The 18,907-nt window shown below is 39.2% G+C and overlaps 2 protein-coding genes across 2 annotated transcripts; one reads left to right on the top strand and one right to left on the bottom strand.

Annotated features, from left to right (window-relative positions):
• Window positions 1-5,051: 5,051 nt before the first annotated feature.
• LOC145971835 (uncharacterized) lies at window positions 5,052-7,532 on the top strand. Its single transcript, XM_083099895.1, has 2 exons — window positions 5,052-6,759; window positions 7,081-7,532. Exons 1-2 carry the CDS (start codon window positions 5,052-5,054, stop codon window positions 7,530-7,532), a joined length of 2,160 nt encoding a protein of 719 aa, XP_082956021.1.
• A 1,844-nt stretch (window positions 7,533-9,376) lies between these two features.
• LOC145971651 (uncharacterized) lies at window positions 9,377-10,026 on the bottom strand. The gene is made up of 2 exons (XM_083099557.1): window positions 9,480-10,026; window positions 9,377-9,413 (listed from the first exon to the last, which is right to left on the bottom strand). Coding segments are annotated over exons 1-2 (312 nt in total). The 5' UTR covers window positions 9,790-10,026; the 3' UTR covers window positions 9,377-9,411.
• Between the last annotated feature and the right edge of the window lie 8,881 nt (window positions 10,027-18,907).

Below are 18,907 nucleotides of genomic sequence, written 5' to 3'. Positions count from 1 at the left end.
AAAATCAAAAATATTGCAACAATCATTTGAGGTCTGTAATGTTTGTGAATATACAATTCACCGACCGATTTACTTGCGAATTTTTATAAGATAAATCGCGATTTAAAATTCGCGATAAAACGCGACGAATAAATAAATCGATAATATTCAAAATATTCAATTGCAGATACGCGAGTGACATATCCGATAAAAAGAGGAGCGATCTTAAAAATGGAGAACGATCAACATCTTGTTTCTACATCAGATTTCGCAAGATCAATCTGCGAAGAAAAGTTAAGTGATCCATTAAACGTCGGGAATTTCACTGTAGGAGGGAACGAATTCTGGATCTTCCGGACTATTTCCGATAGCAATGATTTCAGTATTAAATCAAAGACAATTATCCCTCGTCATTATTTTCAATTCACGAAATTGATATTCACGTCAGAAAACATGTTCTTCCATTACTAAGAAATATATTTCTTTATTTAAAATTAAATGGATATAACCTTTGTTATTGAAATGTGATTACGAACGATTATATTTATAAATAATAAAATACATGCATTATTGGAGTTTGTGTTAAATGTGCGAACACATAATTTGGGGTACCGTCGCGCGCGAGACGAATCGAACCCGATAACAGCAAGATTTAAAAAATTTCAATTCGAATAGTGTTCAAAATAAAATAAATGAAATAATTTTAAATATATAATTAATTCTAGATTAATTATCTAGATTCTTATTCTTGTAACGTTTAAATTAATAATATATTTTTCTTTTAATCAATATCTTACTGATATAGGGGTACCCATTCGATTCGTCTCTTTTTAAGTACTCGCACATTTTATGTAACATTCATGTATAATTTCGCGTATATATAATATATTATATTAACAAAAATTATAAAAATATTTTGGATACGTTAATTTGTGCATGTATTTAAAATAATTTTTTCAAATTAATTAATAATTAGTAAAATATATTCGTTCGTAATCATTTTTATCATAAAAATTAATAAAAATTAATTAAATTATGAAATTATTTAAAAAATTAAAATTTATACACAACGCTATATCCATATTTAATCTACTATTAAATCTTTCTGGCATTATATAGACAATAATGATACCAATCCTAATAATGAAGAACATTTTTTTAACGAAGAAAAGAAAAGATACATTTCTCTCATCTAAATATTTATTATTTAAATTAATTCGACGTTAAAGAAGCGTATCGTCGTTGAATTACTACCGAAATCATTGCTTTCGGAAATTGCCAGGAAAACCTGGGATTAGTTCCAATCTTACAATAAAAATTCCCAACTTTTAACAGGCCACCGAACTAGACGTCGCGAATGGATCTCACAAGAACCGGTGAGAAATAATTCTCCATGATGAAAATCGTTTCGACTCCTCGGCGGTACGAGCCACGCAACTTTTATTAACGTTTATTTAACCGAAGAAACAACGATAACTCTTTTATTAAAACGACAATCTCGTCTAAGAATGCGAAAAGAACGCGGGAAAAACACGGTGATTTCGCAACCGTAATTTATTAATTTATTTATGAATATTTTCCGATACGAAATTCGTAAGTACAAATATAACTGAAGAAACAAATTATTAAATTCATAATAATTAACTCGCGATTCTATAATATCGAAGGTGATCGTTAAATTTTGTGAAGCTAATATTTAATCGTCGACTTATCACATCGAATCTTCACACTCTTATTCGATAATTCTTTATATTTAATTAGCAATATTTAGGAATATTATCTGACGAGAGGGACAGCGATAAAAATCTTTTGTTAAAACGATAATTTTGTATAAGAACTTATATTAAAAATTTTATATTTTATCGCGCGATGTATATACTTAATATGTATACCTATACATTAGACGGCTCTTCCGGTTTCGGTACGAGCGAAAATCCCATTTCACTTATGAGAATCAACTTCGAGCCAACCGGTCGGGATTGCAACGATACAACGAGCAAGGACTAAGCCCAAACCGGAAAGAAGACGAAACGATTGACGGAAATAGAGGAAAATGAAGTTCACCAACTCTTTTTCGCGCATAATTATCCTATCTCGTATCGAACCTGGACCCGCTAAGCACGATTTCAGGTGCTCCGCCCGGACATATTATGCCTCCCGCGGTTGCTATATGCTACACCAGGCTAGTAGACGGCAAAAGAAGAGGATACCCACATTTTTTAAATGCTTACATTCAGCAATTTAGAAAATGGGGAGGCAACCCCTTTTACCGAGCGAAAATCGTGCCTAGGGGAATCCACTCGACTCCTCGACAGGGTTAACACACGCAGTGCGTGTGGCTGTAGACGAGCAAAGAGAAGGGACACATTGACGACCATTCCGAGCAATCGATCGAGTTCTAACTAATTCGGGCCGAATCACTTGACGAAGCACGAAGCAAGAGTGTACGTTGCATAGCAACGTGTGCAAACTCGAAACATCCCAGTTAGTTGGCATCGGAAGTAGAGACTCGTGACAATAAGGAAATTGGGATTTTTATACGAAAAGTCCAACGCGGAAGCGCGAAAACGCGACGACGTGAGAATACTGCAACGCGGAAATGCGGTAACGAAATGCCGCCGTCCGCGACACGTTGACGGCACCAACGATGGAAAGTCGATGACGCAATGTAACTCTTTTATTAAAACGATATTCTCGTCTAAGAACGCCAAAAAGAACGCGGTAGAACGTGGTGTTTTCGCAACCGTAATTTATTAATTTATTTATGAATATTTTCCGATACGAAATTCATAAATACAAATATAACTGAAAAGCAAATTATTAAATTCATAATAATTAACTCGCGAACCTATAATATCGAAGGTGATCGTCAAATTTTGTGATAGCTAATATTTAATCGTTGACTTATCACATCGAATCTTCACACTCTTATTCGATAATTCTTTATATTTAATTAGCAATATTTAGGAATATTATCTGACGAGAGGGACAGCGATAAAATTCTTTTGTTAAAACGGTAATCTTTTATAAGGACGCGAAAAGAACGCGAAAAGAACGAGGAAAGAATGCGAAAAGAATGCGGAAAGAACGCGGAAAGAACACGGAAAGAACACGGAAAGAACACGGTATTTTCGCAATCATAATTTAATAATTTATTTTAAGAATATTTAGCTCCGCGCGATATGCAATTTATAAATAGATAAATCTAACGGAAAGCATATCATAAAATTTATAATAATTGACTCGCGTTTCTATAACAAAGGCGTTCGTCTAATTTTATAACGCTTATATTTAATCGTTAATTTAGCATCAAATTTTTACATTTTATATAAAAATTTTCCGAATTTATTAATGACTCTTTGATATGAAAATATAAATAGTTACTCTTTTATGAATATTTAAAGAATATATACTATAAAAATAAATATGTTAATTTAATGAATTACTACATATAATATAAACAAATGAATTACAATAAGATGTGACCAAAAAATGGAGAAAGAAGAAAAAATCATATACATACATTGTCCTAGGTAACTAATACGTGGTGAGAAATAAAGAAATCACTGTGTCAAGTCATGTCGACCTCTCGATCCAACACAAAGAGAAAGACTAAACCGCCTTTATTAGTCTATCATAAATATCGTTTAAACTTTCAGTGTCCTTTTGTAAGTTAACAGTGTTGTCAGACTTTTTGATGAAAAACATTTCAGCAATTTCTCTCTTTCTCACATGTCTCTCATTATGCAGAATAATCGGTGTTGACCAATCGAAGTCATGATTAAGTTCCAGTTTATGTTTGCTAACCACAGAAAGATTGCTTTCGTGCAATTTAATGTTGCTGCAATGTTCTTTGATACGAGTGCCTAAATGTCTTTTTGTTTGGCCAATATATGACATATTACAATTTTTACAGTTTAACTTGTAAACGACCTCAGTCCTGTTATTAATAGGCAATCTATCTTTTCCACGTTTGATTAATGAATTCAGTTTATTAGGTACATTATAGACAACCTTCAGACCAACATTTTTAAAAAGGCGACTAATCTCATCGCTCAAGCTCTCTACAAACGGCAACGAGATATGAGATTTTATTATCTGACGCTCGATTTCATTTTAAGAACATCGATATTATTAAACAGATTCTTTCCAACAATTGTTTTCCAACTCAAATTACAAACCGTTACGTTAAAAAAAGACTAGAATTTTTGAAACGTCGCGACAATGTAAATATGAATACGGAATGTGATAATGCGACTACATCATGTTACATCTCGTTGCCGTTTGTAGAGAGCTTGAGCGATGAGATTAGTCGCCTTTTTAAAAATGTTGGTCTGAAGGTTGTCTATAATGTACCTAATAAACTGAATTCATTAATCAAACGTGGAAAAGATAGATTGCCTATTAATAACAGGACTGAGGTCGTTTACAAGTTAAACTGTAAAAATTGTAATATGTCATATATTGGCCAAACAAAAAGACATTTAGGCACTCGTATCAAAGAACATTGCAGCAACATTAAATTGCACGAAAGCAATCTTTCTGTGGTTAGCAAACATAAACTGGAACTTAATCATGACTTCGATTGGTCAACACCGATTATTCTGCATAATGAGAGACATGTGAGAAAGAGAGAAATTGCTGAAATGTTTTTCATCAAAAAGTCTGACAACACTGTTAACTTACAAAAGGACACTGAAAGTTTAAACGATATTTATGATAGACTAATAAAGGCGGTTTAGTCTTTCTCTTTGTGTTGGATCGAGAGGTCGACATGACTTGACACAGTGATTTCTTTATTTCTCACCACGTATTAGTTACCTAGGACAATGTATGTATATGATTTTTTCTTCTTTCTCCATTTTTTGGTCACATCTTATTGTAATTCATTTGTTTATATTATATGTAATAATTTCAGTTCACTTGATAAGGACCAAAACCCATGGTCGAAACGTTGTGAATTTTTTCATCAATAAATATTGCCGGTGTGGTCGATTAAATTACTTTCATTTATTTTATCTACTGGCGACGTTCAAGAATTTATCATTGATTTTACGCTCCTGGACCTAATTATGGAGCTTCCGCAATCTAACATGTTTTTCCAAATGATTACGAATCGGTTTGGCAATACTTACACGACCTTGTTGAAGTCATGGATTAACAATAAGAGGAAGATCTGTACCGCTAATCAACAACTTATTTTCTTACTTCGATGCAGGAGCCACGATTTAATTCCTTCCCATATTGACAAGTTAAAGGCCAACATCACATTTCATAGTAGCAGCATCAACCGTTCTTTTGAAAAAACCACTAAGAAATTCCGCTATAGATTGCTGAATTTAGAAATTAAAGATCTTAATTTTAACCTAAATTATTTGCGTGCCAACGTTGAAAGGATCGAAAGAGCACTCAGTGAAGGTTTACCACGAGATCTTGTTCTTAGATTTTTTGAGTTCAATGAACGGAGGTTCTTAAGAATTACCAACAGATTAAAATCTAATTTAATCAAGAAATTCAACAATTTGACTAATAATAATAAAGCTTTTAATCCTTTCAACAATATCGACACAGCGCGTTGGCTGATTAACATTAGTGGTAAGAATATTCCCGATAGAGTTTCTGAACTTCTGAGTCTTGGTGACAATTTTGGGTTACCGGTGCATCAGTCTTTTAAGAGCGACCGCTTGGGTGTTGTTCTTGAGACTTTGAAGAACTTTGAAATCAATTATAATCGCATCCCCAGGGAAGCTGTTGAAATGACCAGAATTTCGATCGCCAATTCTCTCCAAAAATTCCTTTGTGAGAGTAAGCATATTAGCTCTGTAGACAGATATATTCTTAAGGGATTCTCTCTTTGTAAACGGTTCTTGCGTGATAATGATGATTTGTTTGTCACCAGGGCTGATAAGGGTCAGGTCACAGTAATCATGGACAAAAGTGATTATGTGAGTAAGATGGAGGCTCTTTTGGGTGATCAATGTACTTATAGAAAATTGAATAAGGATCCGATCAGAAAATTAACCAATAGAATTAATACTATTATTAAGTCCTGGCGAAGTAACGATTTAATTAATGAGACTACATATAGAAAATTAAACTCTACTAATGGTAACTTGCCGCGGTGTTATGGTCTGCCTAAGATTCACAAAGCGGGTTTTCCACTACGGATTATTGTGTCATCACTTGGCAGTCCGTTATATAATGTTGCGCAATACATTCACGATATACTACAGATTTCGATTTTGGAACCTAAATCTCACATTAAGGATGGTTGGACTTTTGCCAATAGTTTGAAAGATAAATTTATTAACGATGACGATTTAATGATTTCACTTGATGTTGCTGCACTTTTTACTAATATTCCTAAAGATTTAGTTGTAAATGGTGTTACTAAACGTTGGAATTACATTGCGCCTAACACTAAATTTAACTTGTCTCAGTTTTTATACGCGATTGAAACGGTTTTGGATTCCACTAGTTTTTCGTTTAATGGACAGTTTTACGAACAGATTTTTGGTAGCCCCATGGGTTCTCCCTTGTCACCTATTTTGGCAAATATCGTGATGGATGATCTAGAAACGCATTGCTTGAGTTTATTGAGCTTTGATGTGCCGCTGTATTATAGATATGTTGATGACATTTTTACCATTGTTCCACGCTCAAAAATTGACGAGATTATATCGACTTTCAATGACTATCATCAACGTTTGACATTTACACATGAAACTGAGTTTGATTCGCGTATTGGTTTTTTGGACACGACTGTTATTCGCTCGGATGGTCGGCTTTTGACGGATTGGTACAGAAAACCTACTTGTTCTAATAGATACACTAATTTTCATTCCAAACATCCGTTTAAATATAAAATTAACACCATTTATAGCCTTGTTGACCGCGCAATTTTATTATCTGACGCTCGATTTCATTTTAAGAACATCGATATTATTAAACAGATTCTTTCCAACAATTGTTTTCCAACTCAAATTACAAACCGTTACGTTAAAAAAAGACTAGAATTTTTGAAACGTCGCGACAATGTAAATATGAATACGGAATGTGATAATGCGACTACATCATGTTACATCTCGTTGCCGTTTGTAGAGAGCTTGAACGATGAGATTAGTCGCCTTTTTAAAAATGTTGGTCTGAAGGTTGTCTATAATGTACCTAATAAACTGAATTCATTAATCAAACGTGGAAAAGATAGATTGCCTATTAATAACAGGACTGAGGTCGTTTACAAGTTAAACTGTAAAAATTGTAATATGTCATATATTGGCCAAACAAAAAGACATTTAGGCACTCGTATCAAAGAACATTGCAGCAACATTAAATTGCACGAAAGCAATCTTTCTGTGGTTAGCAAACATAAACTGGAACTTAATCATGACTTCGATTGGTCAACACCGATTATTCTGCATAATGAGAGACATGTGAGAAAGAGAGAAATTGCTGAAATGTTTTTCATCAAAAAGTCTGACAACACTGTTAACTTACAAAAGGACACTGAAAGTTTAAACGATATTTATGATAGACTAATAAAGGCGGTTTAGTCTTTCTCTTTGTGTTGGATCGAGAGGTCGACATGACTTGACACAGTGATTTCTTTATTTCTCACCACGTATTAGTTACCTAGGACAATGTATGTATATGATTTTTTCTTCTTTCTCCATTTTTTGGTCACATCTTATTGTAATTCATTTGTTTATATTATATGTAATAATTTCAGTTCACTTGATAAGGACCAAAACCCATGGTCGAAACGTTGTGAATTTTTTCATCAATAAATATTGCCGGTGTGGTCGATTAAATTACTTTCATTTATTTTATCTACTGGCGACGTTCAAGAATTTATCATTAATGAATTACTATTAGTAGTAAGTCTAGGCCGGTTCTAACCCAGGGGCTCCGAGGGGGGGTGAGGGGCGAGGGGGAACCGGCGGGGGGGGGGGACGTCACGCGGGGGGGGATGACGTCACGCGGGGGGGGTGACGTCACGCGGGATGACGTCACGCGGGGGGGGGGGGTGACGTCACGCGGGGATGATGACGTCACGCGGGGGGGGGGGGTGACGTCACGCGGGGGATGATGACGTCACGTGCGGGGGATGATGACAACGTCACATGCGGGGGATGATGACGTCACGTGCGGGGGATGATGACGTCACGTGCGGGGGATGATGACGTCACGTGCGGGGGATGATGACGTCACGTGCGGGGGATGATGACGTCACGCGCGGGTAGGGGAGGTCCGCGGCGCGAGCGATGGACGAGGGTGTCCGCGCGGGTAGGGGGGATCCGCGGCGCGACCGGTGGACGAGGGGGTCCGCGCGGGGAAGGGGGGATCCGCGGCGCGAGCGATGGACGAGGGGGTCCGCGCGGGTAGGGGGGATCCGCGGCGCGACCGGTGGACGAGGGGGTCCGCGCGGGGAAGGGGGGGATCCGCGGCGCGAGCGATGGACGAGGGGGTCCGCGCGGGTAGGGGGGATCCGCGGCGCGACCGATGGACGAGGGGGTCCGCGCGGGTAGGGGGATCCGCGGCGCGAGCGATGGACGAGGGGGTCCGCGCGGGTAGGGGGGATCCGCGGCGCGACCGATGGACGAGGGGGTCCGCGAGGAGAAGGGGGATCCGCGGCGGGCCCGCGATGTGTCCACGTGTGAGAAGGACGGTGCACTGGTTTGAAAAGGATAGCGTAAAGTGTGTGAAGAGGACAGTGCGACAAGGATGGCATCAACGTGTGACAAGGACGACATCAACATACGACAAGGATGACGTCAACGTGGAACAAGGACGACGCATTGTAAGATGCTGCATAGGTGGGAGAAGGACGACGCAAAGGTAAGTGAGTGATAGCGACGAGCTTGTGAATGAGAGAGAACGATAATAGCGCGAAGAGAACGCATACGAAAGAGAACTATAATATCGCGAGAACAACGTATGCGAGAGAGAACGATAATAGCTAAGATAACGCGTGCGAGCGAGAACGAAGATATCGCGAGACTTACAACTAACGCGAGACTTATTGTTAGAACGATAGCGCGTACGAAAGAGAGAGAGAGAACGATAAATTCTTACAATTAGCGCAAGAGAGACGCAAAGGATGGGAACGCAAGGAGAGGCGCGTAAATAAATACATTTCTTTTTTTTTAAATTAAAATATAAAATTTATTTAAATGTGTGCGTGTATTATACAATTTTGTGTGTGTGTGTGTGTGTGTGTGTGTGTGTGTGTGTGTGTGTGTGTGTGTGTGTGTGTGTGTGTGTCTAATAAAATAATAATATAATATAAAATATAAAATATAAAATTTAAATATATAATAAAAATATATAATATAAAATAAAAAAAAAAATATATATATATATATATATATATATATATATATATATATATAAGGGGGAGGGGGCGATGCGCCGGGCTAAGGGGGAGGCCGCTTCTGGAACAGAAATAGATGCAGCGTTAATAGAAATATATTACGATAAGATTTATAAAAAACACTTACATCTGTCAATCCATTCCTCTTGTTTTTCCTCATTCTCCTCATGTTCCTCTTCTTCCTGTTCCTCTTCTTCCTGCTCCTCATTCTCCCCTTCTCTTTCCCCATCCTCCTCTTCCTCCTCTTCTCTTTCCCCATCCTCCTCTTCCTCCTCTTCTCTTTCCTCTTCCTCATCCTCTTCTCTTTCCTCTTCCTCCTCCTGCTCCTCTTCTTCTATGACCCATTCCTCTATTTCTTCGTGGGGCTCTTCCCCGAAGAGCCGCCGCAGGTCGAAAATATCTTCGACCTGGCGACTCTCCGGGGTGTCGCCCCACATATATAAAAAGTGGCTTCTCCTAGCCCGACGCACCGTCCTCACCCATTGCCTCCTTTCAATATTGATGAAGCCCGGTATCCGGACTTCATCCTGAAACTATATCAAAAATATTTATTTAAAAATACACAATTTTTACAATTTTTATAAAATAATCATAATACATTCAATACTTACATTCCATAGGAACATCAGCTTTAAGAACACAACACATAATATATCGAATAATGTTTTTTTCCATACAGGGTATATATTTACGCGATCCATTATTTTTTTTTTTTTTTTTTTTAACTTTTACACGTACACGATTCAGAACTTCTAAACTCTTTCTGACGAGGCAACGAGGTCCCGGCACGAGGTTTTATAGTAGAGATGCGACATTATCACCATATCAAAAACGCGTCGTAAGACAAAAGTACGGTCCCATGCAACTCAGCGTGGTATATAATATAATATAATATTAATATTATCATATCGCGACTTTGTGAGGAGACAAACGTCTCGACACGAAACTTTAGAATAGGGACATATCATTATCGCTTTACCAAAAACGCCTCGTAAGACAAAAGTATGCATGATATAATATAACATTATAATATAATGTGTCAACCCTGCTCGAACGGTCATCGAACGGAAATAAGCGACTATCGAACGCAAACGAACGGTCATCGAACGGAAATGAACGACCGTTGAACGGCTATCGAACGGTCATCGAACGAAAACGAACGACTGTCGAACGCAAACGAACGCTCGTCGAACAGCAATTGAACGGCTATCGAACGGTCATCGAACGGAAACGAACGACTGTCGAACGCAAACGAACGCTCGTCGAACGGAAATGAACGACCGTCGAACGGTAATCGAACGGAAACGAACGCTCGTTGAACGGTAATTGAACGGTCATCGAACGCTCGTCGAACGGAAATGAACGACCGTCGAACGGTAATCGAACGGAAACGAACGCTCGTTGAACGGTTGTCGAACGGTAATTGAACGGTCATCGAACGGAAATGAACGCCCGTCGAACGGTAATTGAACGGTAATCGAACGGAAACGAACGCTCGTCGAACGGAAATGAACGCCCGTCGAACGGAAACGAACGGTAATCGAACGGAAACGAACGCCCGTCGAACGGAATCAAACGGAAATGAACGGTTGTCGAACGGAAATGAACAACTGTTGAAAGGAAATCAACGACTATCGAACGCAAAACTATATTCAATTATCAAATATTTAAATATTTTATCATATACCACAATATAGTATCGAAATACAATATCTGTGGCAGCTGTGTCGCGTACGGAAACACGATACTGCACACGTACATAGATAGAGATGAGGAAAGAAAGGAGAGAATAAGAAAGACGATAAAAATATATTGCATCATCAATTTATTATAAATATGGATTCGACGAATCATTATCATGATGTTTCAACCACCAATTATAAATCTTAAATACATTTTCTAAGGCACAATTTTTTACATGATTTTCACAACGTACAGTATTCTTAACATCTAACTTATTTAAAGAAGCTACATCCTCATAATCTGCATCCAAAGTTTCGATAATCACATCGTTTCTCGCATCATTGTCCAGTATATCGGCTAGCCATTGCCGTTTTTCATGCCCTTTAACGTACACGAGAGATGACGCATCATCATCCTCCCCCGTTGCACCCATCACCGCCGTCGTAATTAAACGTTTCGATTTCCAGTATGAAACGTGTCCATCATTCCACGATAATCCATGGTGATTTTTCATCAACCATAAAACCTGACATCTCTCAGATTTTGTGAGCATGTGCCATGGTTCGGGACATGTAAAAATGTAATGAGAAAGTATGGATCCCTTTCTCAGAACAGCAGCTTCCTTCACGACAAAATTTTTGTCAACGATAAATCCTTGTAGATCCACAAACGTTGGCACAGCCATGATGACAAGATCCGATCGCAGACTGATGTCGATCGTCAAACATCTCAATCTTTTATATTTTTTCATATGCAATGGAGGGGATATTTGCTGACTTATGTAATTTTGCGGACTACATTGGTCAATGGATTATATTCGACAACCCGATCGTGCAAGATGAGACAATAGGCGGTAGTATTCGCCGATATATTTTCCCTGCATTCAAACTCTATTCTCACGTCCACGGTAGCAGTTTTGACAGACTCGTTTTGTCGCGAGCAATCAATGACCGCGAGAGGACCGCAATGTAGAAACTTTGAAATGGTTAATAGCGTGGTGCTGTTATCGCATCCATAATAAGATTTGCGAAAACGAGAGTACATGTTGAATAGAACGGCGAATCTATTTTTTTCAAAATCTAAATTTAAATCATCGTAGGGATAAAATTCCGAGTTTAAATAGAGTTTAACGTTGGCCAATTTGCAGTCATCGAACAATGTAACATCTTGTGACACTGAATTCTTTTTACCAGTTTGCAGTGCAAAGATCACGTATCGTGGTTTCTCTAGCTGGGAGGCAGCTTTCACGGTCCATGAATGCTTAGTCGTGCTATGCAGCAGAGGAAATTCGTATAGATCCCAAGATCTGAAACTCATGTTCAAGTATCGTCCGCTTTCCAACATTCGCAACATCGACAATTTATTAATCTCATTCAATATTACATGAGGCATACGCCACTGTATCTTGAGTAATTCAATCTCTGCTTCCGACGATGGGTGTCCGAATAGACAATTATTATCGTTGCGCGAACGTATCAAAATCAATTCATGACGAGCGTTAATCACAACGCGTTTATAATCTTCACAAAATCCCAGCAGCATGTTGAGCGGTACGCAATAGTTGAAATAATTTTTGTCACCATTGTACGTCAAATCCCACGCAGCGTTCTTCAAGTTTATACTTTTCTGGTGCGTTAGAGAGACATAATTTTTGAGCGTCGAAGTTATTCCAACATTTCTGTTGTGATCAATCTCTACTCCGTCGAGTTCGTATCGAAGCTCATCAAACATGAATGCGACACAATTGTTTCCCAATACAACCTTCATTTCATCATTCGCTTTACGCACATTAAACCTTCCCTCGATGTAAAGAAAGCTTTCACACGGTAACGTGTACAAATCCTGATGTTGTATAGGTATTCGTATCTCGTCGCTGTATCCAAGCGTCGTATTGGCGTACGGATTGTATGTATGAGTCTCAATCTTGACAATGCGATCGTCAAAGACTGGCTCACCTCCGATATTCAAAATATCAATCATTCTTTTCGTACGATGAATCCCAATGATTTTAAAAATTCACGATTCAACGCGCTCAACTTCTTCTTAATGGCTATCTTATTATTGTCACCCGATACCGCAATAGTATTGTCCCTCGTAAAAGTATTGTCTCTCGCGTGCTCCGTTTCGTTCAGCACGAGCATACTATGTTTGTCGCCGCCGTATATGCAATCTTACGGTAATTTCCTCTCCTCGAGCAATCGACCTCTTTGATCCACAATACGTATCGTTAAATCCGTAATGCTCCGTACGATGATCGGCAGGTAAATGATCTGTGCTGGCGTTTCCGATATCTTATATCCTGGTGGTACGCTCGGTGAAAATTCATGTATTGTGTGTACGCGCATGCCATTGCTGTACGCACCAGTAGTCACGTTACATTCTATACGAATAATATTTACGTTTATAATATTAACCGGTTCGTCCGATTCGTACCACTCGCGAGGTTGCAATATACGATTCGATGAGAATCCAAGCAAGGATCCTACATTGTCGGGTTTGGTAAAGTTTATTCTGTAGGCACATTTGATTTCGCTCTTTAGCGTGCTATGATTGGCGCGAAGCGCTATTGGATATTCCTCATCATAATCGTTTTCAACATCTCTGGAAAGGTGTTCATCTTGCAAAATTGCACGTTTGAGATAGTCATTTATAGCGTGCAATTCGTACGATCCTTCGGGAATCGTAATTTCTTTGTCGTCGTTGCCAAAGTAAAATTTATTATTCGAAAAATTTACGTTTGGTATCATATGATAAGTTTCAAAATCCGTTAATCCAAGCTCGTAATCGGCATCAGTCAAATCTATAGCGGGAAAATAGCTTACAGCGAGAACGCTGCTTCTGCCAGTCAACGTAAGTGTCAGTGACATGTCGAACGAATACTGAGTCGTGACGATGGATTGTCAGGCTTTAAATTGATCGTCGACTGTTTGAAGAAATTTTAAACACAACTGTCCACAGATGCTCTGATTGTAACTTTGATAAGATGCATAATTGTATTCAATTTTCACTCGTCCGAAATATCGCACAAGTTCCTTAGGTGGTCGAAGGTTTCCAAAACTGTCGAAATATACGACACGATCTCCCCTCTTTGCGTACGCTACCCAATGAGTACCGGGACCATCAACGTCATCCAAATTGACGATACCGCTCTCGTTTCGTCGTACACCGCTTATTGGTAAATTATTGCGCATGAAAACACCTCTAAAGAACGGTATGTGCATACGTTTCACCAATTGTTCCAATTGCACGTTAGTTGTCGCACCCGTAGGCATTTTTAATGTTTTTTCGACGTTTTTTTTTTTCTCTTAGACTTTGTTGAGAATCCCTGTCCACGCTTGTACGGAGCGAGATAAAGTCCGCGACCTTCCATAGCGCGATTGTGACGCTGCAACTCTTCCAGCTGACGTTGCGCCGCCTTGCTATCGTTTACCGCCTTTGCGATTCCCGCCGCACCGCCGGCCAAAGAACCGACAACTCCCAACAACGGTAAAAGTGGTAAAATACCACCACGTTTCGCTACTGGAAGTATTCGTTTTTTCCTCCTCTTTGTCGTCGATGGCTTTTTCATCCCCATGCCGAGTTTTGTCTTTGCCTTCATTGCCGCCCAAACAGTCGTAGCGGCTGCTCTTTCGCCAAGAGTCGAATCCCTCGCGGTAATGCGTTCTCGCGCTCTTGCAGCTAGTATGCGATCCGCGACGTGTCGTTGACCGAGGTCGTTGCTTCGCGAGTAAGCAATGTCGTGCTCGCGACAAGCGGCGTCCAATGGATTGACGCCTCGATCGCCTCTAGCCAATCGTTTCTCTAATCGTGTTCCCGGGCCGCAAAACTGATAACCGGGAATATGTAATTCGATGGGAAGCGCGTTTATCGCACGATTTAAGAGACCGCTACCTCTTACGATTCTCGCTGACATTCGTAGCAATCTTTTATTAACGGTGGCGGACCGTCGATGTGCGTTCGCTGCCACGGCTGATTGTAATGTCGCATGCACGAACGATATTGTCGAACCTCCGAATCAGCTTTTATATATTCTGGAAGCTTGTCCCACAATCGTTCCACGTAATCACCAAAATTTTGTAGTAAAACAATCTTTGGGATATACTGCAGTTGTTCAGCGGTAAGCCGGAAAATGTCTCTTTCATCCGACAGAAGGAGAAACATTTTGATACTGAACGGTTTCGAGTTGAGACACCTCTATAAATAGGTCTCCCCCTCGTGATCATTTGCAAAATTGATTCGAAAGAGAAAACATGCGGTTCGTGCGACAAGCGCGGATAATCAAAGTATCAAATTTCGATGATAGACTAATATCGGAGAAAAAAGTACGCAAGCATGGAAACATGCTACCGACTACTATACGCGGTATCGTTTGCGGCCCTTCAAACTGCGGTAAGACAAACGTGTTGATTAGTTTGATAGAAAGTCCATATGGTGTACGTTTCGAGAACATGTACGTATACTCGAAATCGCTTCAACAACCGAAATATAGATATTTGGAAAATTTACTAGCACCTATAGACGAAATTGGTTATTTTACATTCTCTAATAACAGCGATGTCATTCCACCGAGCGAGGCGCTTCCGAATTCCATCTTTATCTTTGATGACGTGGCATGTGACAAGCAAGATACGATAAGAGAATACTTTGCAATGGGTCGACACTCGAGCGTCGACTGTTTCTATCTTTGTCAAACGTACGCCAAGATACCTAAGCATCTTATACGCGATAATGCGAATCTTTTGATTTTATTTAAACAAGACGGTACAAATTTGAAACATGTGTACAACGATCATGTAAATACCGACATGTCTTACGATGATTTCCGCGCATTGTGTCAGAAATGTTGGCAACGCAAATATGGCTTCGTAGTCATTGATAAAGACAGCATGTTGATCAATGGACGATATAGAAGAGGATTTAACGATTTCGCGATACCGTAAAGCGATCAGTCGTCATCGACACATCGATCGAGCATCATGAACGGCGATCATGAAAAGATTGCGATAGAGATTGCAAAAATGAGCGAATCAATTCGCAAAAAATATCGCGCTTTGAAAACTGGTAAAATGGAGGAAGACGTTGCATTGGAAAGACAATTTAAGCCAATTACCGAACCTTTAAAACAGCTTATCGAAAATACTGTGGAATCTGATGCGCCGAAAATTGAACCATTGAGTTTAACGTTTGGAGAGAAGCACGAGGAAAAAATAAAAGAGTCGAAGCAAGGAATAAAGCGAGCACGGATAAATATGCCGATAAACGATTCGCCGATATATTCGACACCGAATCGATCAAAACGAAGGAAACAATTTTCTAATATGGCTACTGTTTCTACTCCGATAAAAGTACAACCGCGTCAAACAATGCCATCCCCGTCCGTCGAAGAAATTTATGAGACCACGCCCGATTCGTTTGTAACATCGGTCCGACATGAATTAGAAACGTCCGAAGGTCAGAAAACGTTCCGAGATCATTTTGGTCCACTAGCGCAAAAATATATAGGAGCTATCATGAGTGTTGATAAAAATAAGAGTATGGATTACGTCTACGGTGTTAAATTTACCAGCGAAGGAATGATGCTCGGTGATAAACGTTTCGATGTGGACATGGAAGATAATATAATTATCGATGGAATAAAATATACGGGATCCGAAGGTATCTACGATTTGATTTTTAGAAAATTTCCCAATCATAAAAAATACACTCAAGACGATTTGTATAAATATCAAAGTATATTAAAAGCAACAAATGCGCATAAACGTGACAACAAAGTTAATAATCCTATTAAAAGTAACAAAGGATACAAGTACAAATATATAATTGCACCATTATTCCCCGATAGAAAGGTGGGAAGAGGTATAGACGCGCCGCACACCATGACGCTAAGCGACAACATGATCGATTACGTGCATTGGAACGATCCCAACGAATTGGTAAATCGTTTGCGATTGCTGGACGCCTCGCGTCGAGCCGGCAACAATGCTCACGACAATGAAATCTTGTCAATTATCGAAGAACTTCGCGAGGCTGGCATTATTATAAATTAAACTATGCGTCAACGATACATGTCATTCGGTCAAAGTTCTCGGTACTGAAATGTCGATTAATAAATTTGGATTATCGCTCGGAACGTCGAATAATTTGTACTATCAATGGAATGGATTATTGAGAAATTACGTTCGCGATAACGCTCTCTGCCAGACTACTACCGGCTTTGACGCAAGGTCGCGCAAGATTCAACGTGTAGCGCAACCGGAAACTGATACTGACGCCGTCAACAAACGATACGTGGATAAACTTTTGAGAGATCGACAGGGAGAAATTGAACAAAAAATTATCACGCTTGAAACACACGTGCAGGCGCTACGAATAATGATGGACGAGATAAAGAATGTGCTGAGATATGCAACATCTGACTCGACATAGTAAACGAGAGATACTAATATCGCAATATTAATTATGCCTCGATCAAACGTGCGAAAGAAGATAAACACCTCCGAAAAGCGACAACTTGTCGAGGAACTACATGCTCCGGCGAGAAGAAATTTTCCACGAAGACGCGTCATTGTACGCGGATACGACGATCTGTGGCAGGCGGACGTGGTTGACATGCGTTCGTATTCTCGACTCAACAAGGGTCATAAATACATACTCACAGTTATCGATGTGTTGAGCAAGTATGCGTGGGCCGTACCGCTCAAGAGTAAGAGCGGAAACGAAATGTCCGAAACGATCGCAAAGATTATTGGAGACGATAAAAGGTGTCCGAAAAATTTTCAAACCGACAGAGGAAAAGAATTTTACAACGCGAGTGTGCAGAAACTCATGAAGAAACACAACATTAATCATTACTCGACGTATTCCATTATGAAAGCCTCGGTCGCGGAACGATTCAACCGTACTTTGAAAAACAATATGTGGAAAATGTTTACGCTCAACGGAAATTACAAATGGATCGACAAGCTATCTCGACTTGTTGCAGAGTACAATACGCGAAAACATCGCACTATCGGTATGAGACCTGCCGATGTCACTCCAGCGATCGCTGAAAAACTTTTAAATACGGTGTATAGCAACGTAAAAATTGCGGCTCCGACAAAATTTAAAGTAGGCGATTCTGTACGCGTGAGCAAATACAAGACCATCTTTGAAAAAGGTTTCACACCTAATTGGACGACCGAAGTTTTTAAGATTGTCGAGGTGCAGAAAACTAATCCCACGACATTCATACTCGAAGATTCGCGTGGAGATCCCGTCGCTGGAGGATTCTACGAATACGAATTACAACGCGTCGCTAATCCCGACGTATATCTCGTGGAAAAAATTTTGCGGGAAAAGGGTGATGATGTATACGTGAAATGGTTGGGAATGAATAAATCATACAACTCTTGGATACATAAAAATAGTGTATTATAAATATTTATTAAAATAATATACATATAAACTATATAAATAATTTAATATATAAATATTTAATAATATAAAAATACATAAAATGTATTAAATATAAGAATATATACATGGTTATGTACAAAATATACAATTAATAATAAATAAAATATACATTTATTTACAATGGTATTCTATAATGTCCCCACGGTAACGTATCGGTGGTTTCGGGTACGATATACCGCTTATCGTCGTACGGACTCAGAGCAATTTTCGTCTCGCAGATCGTGTATACTTGGTGCAGTTTAGATCGTATACACGACTGCTGACGCGTCATTTCAATTTCTTCTTTCAAACACCGCGTGTAATCGTCAAACGTTATCGTTCTCGCAACAACGTTACTCTTGACACCTTTAACTTTCTTCGTATCCTTTTTTCCATTCACTCGTAACGCGTACATCTTTGCTCTGAGCCCAACGAATT

The sequence above is a fragment of the Camponotus vicinus genome, unplaced genomic scaffold (assembly GCF_025532165.1).
Source record: "Camponotus vicinus isolate PSW18456_S1 unplaced genomic scaffold, iyCamVici1.0 SCAF_5, whole genome shotgun sequence".
Classification (NCBI taxonomy): Eukaryota; Metazoa; Arthropoda; class Insecta; order Hymenoptera; family Formicidae; genus Camponotus; species Camponotus vicinus.
The sequence above is the reverse complement of the archived record's forward strand: the minus strand, read 5'-3'. Positions and strand labels throughout refer to the sequence as shown.

Coding starts and splice junctions, on each gene's coding strand:
- LOC145971835 (XM_083099895.1), top strand. CDS start 5,052: ATGGAGCTTCCGCAATCTAACATGTTTTTCCAAATGATTACGAATCGG. Junction 6,760..7,080: donor GACTGTTATTCGCTCGGATG/GTCGGCTTTTGA, acceptor TGCCGTTTGTAG/AGAGCTTGAACGATGAGATT.
- LOC145971651 (XM_083099557.1), bottom strand. CDS start 9,789: ATGTGGGGCGACACCCCGGAGAGTCGCCAGGTCGAAGATATTTTCGAC.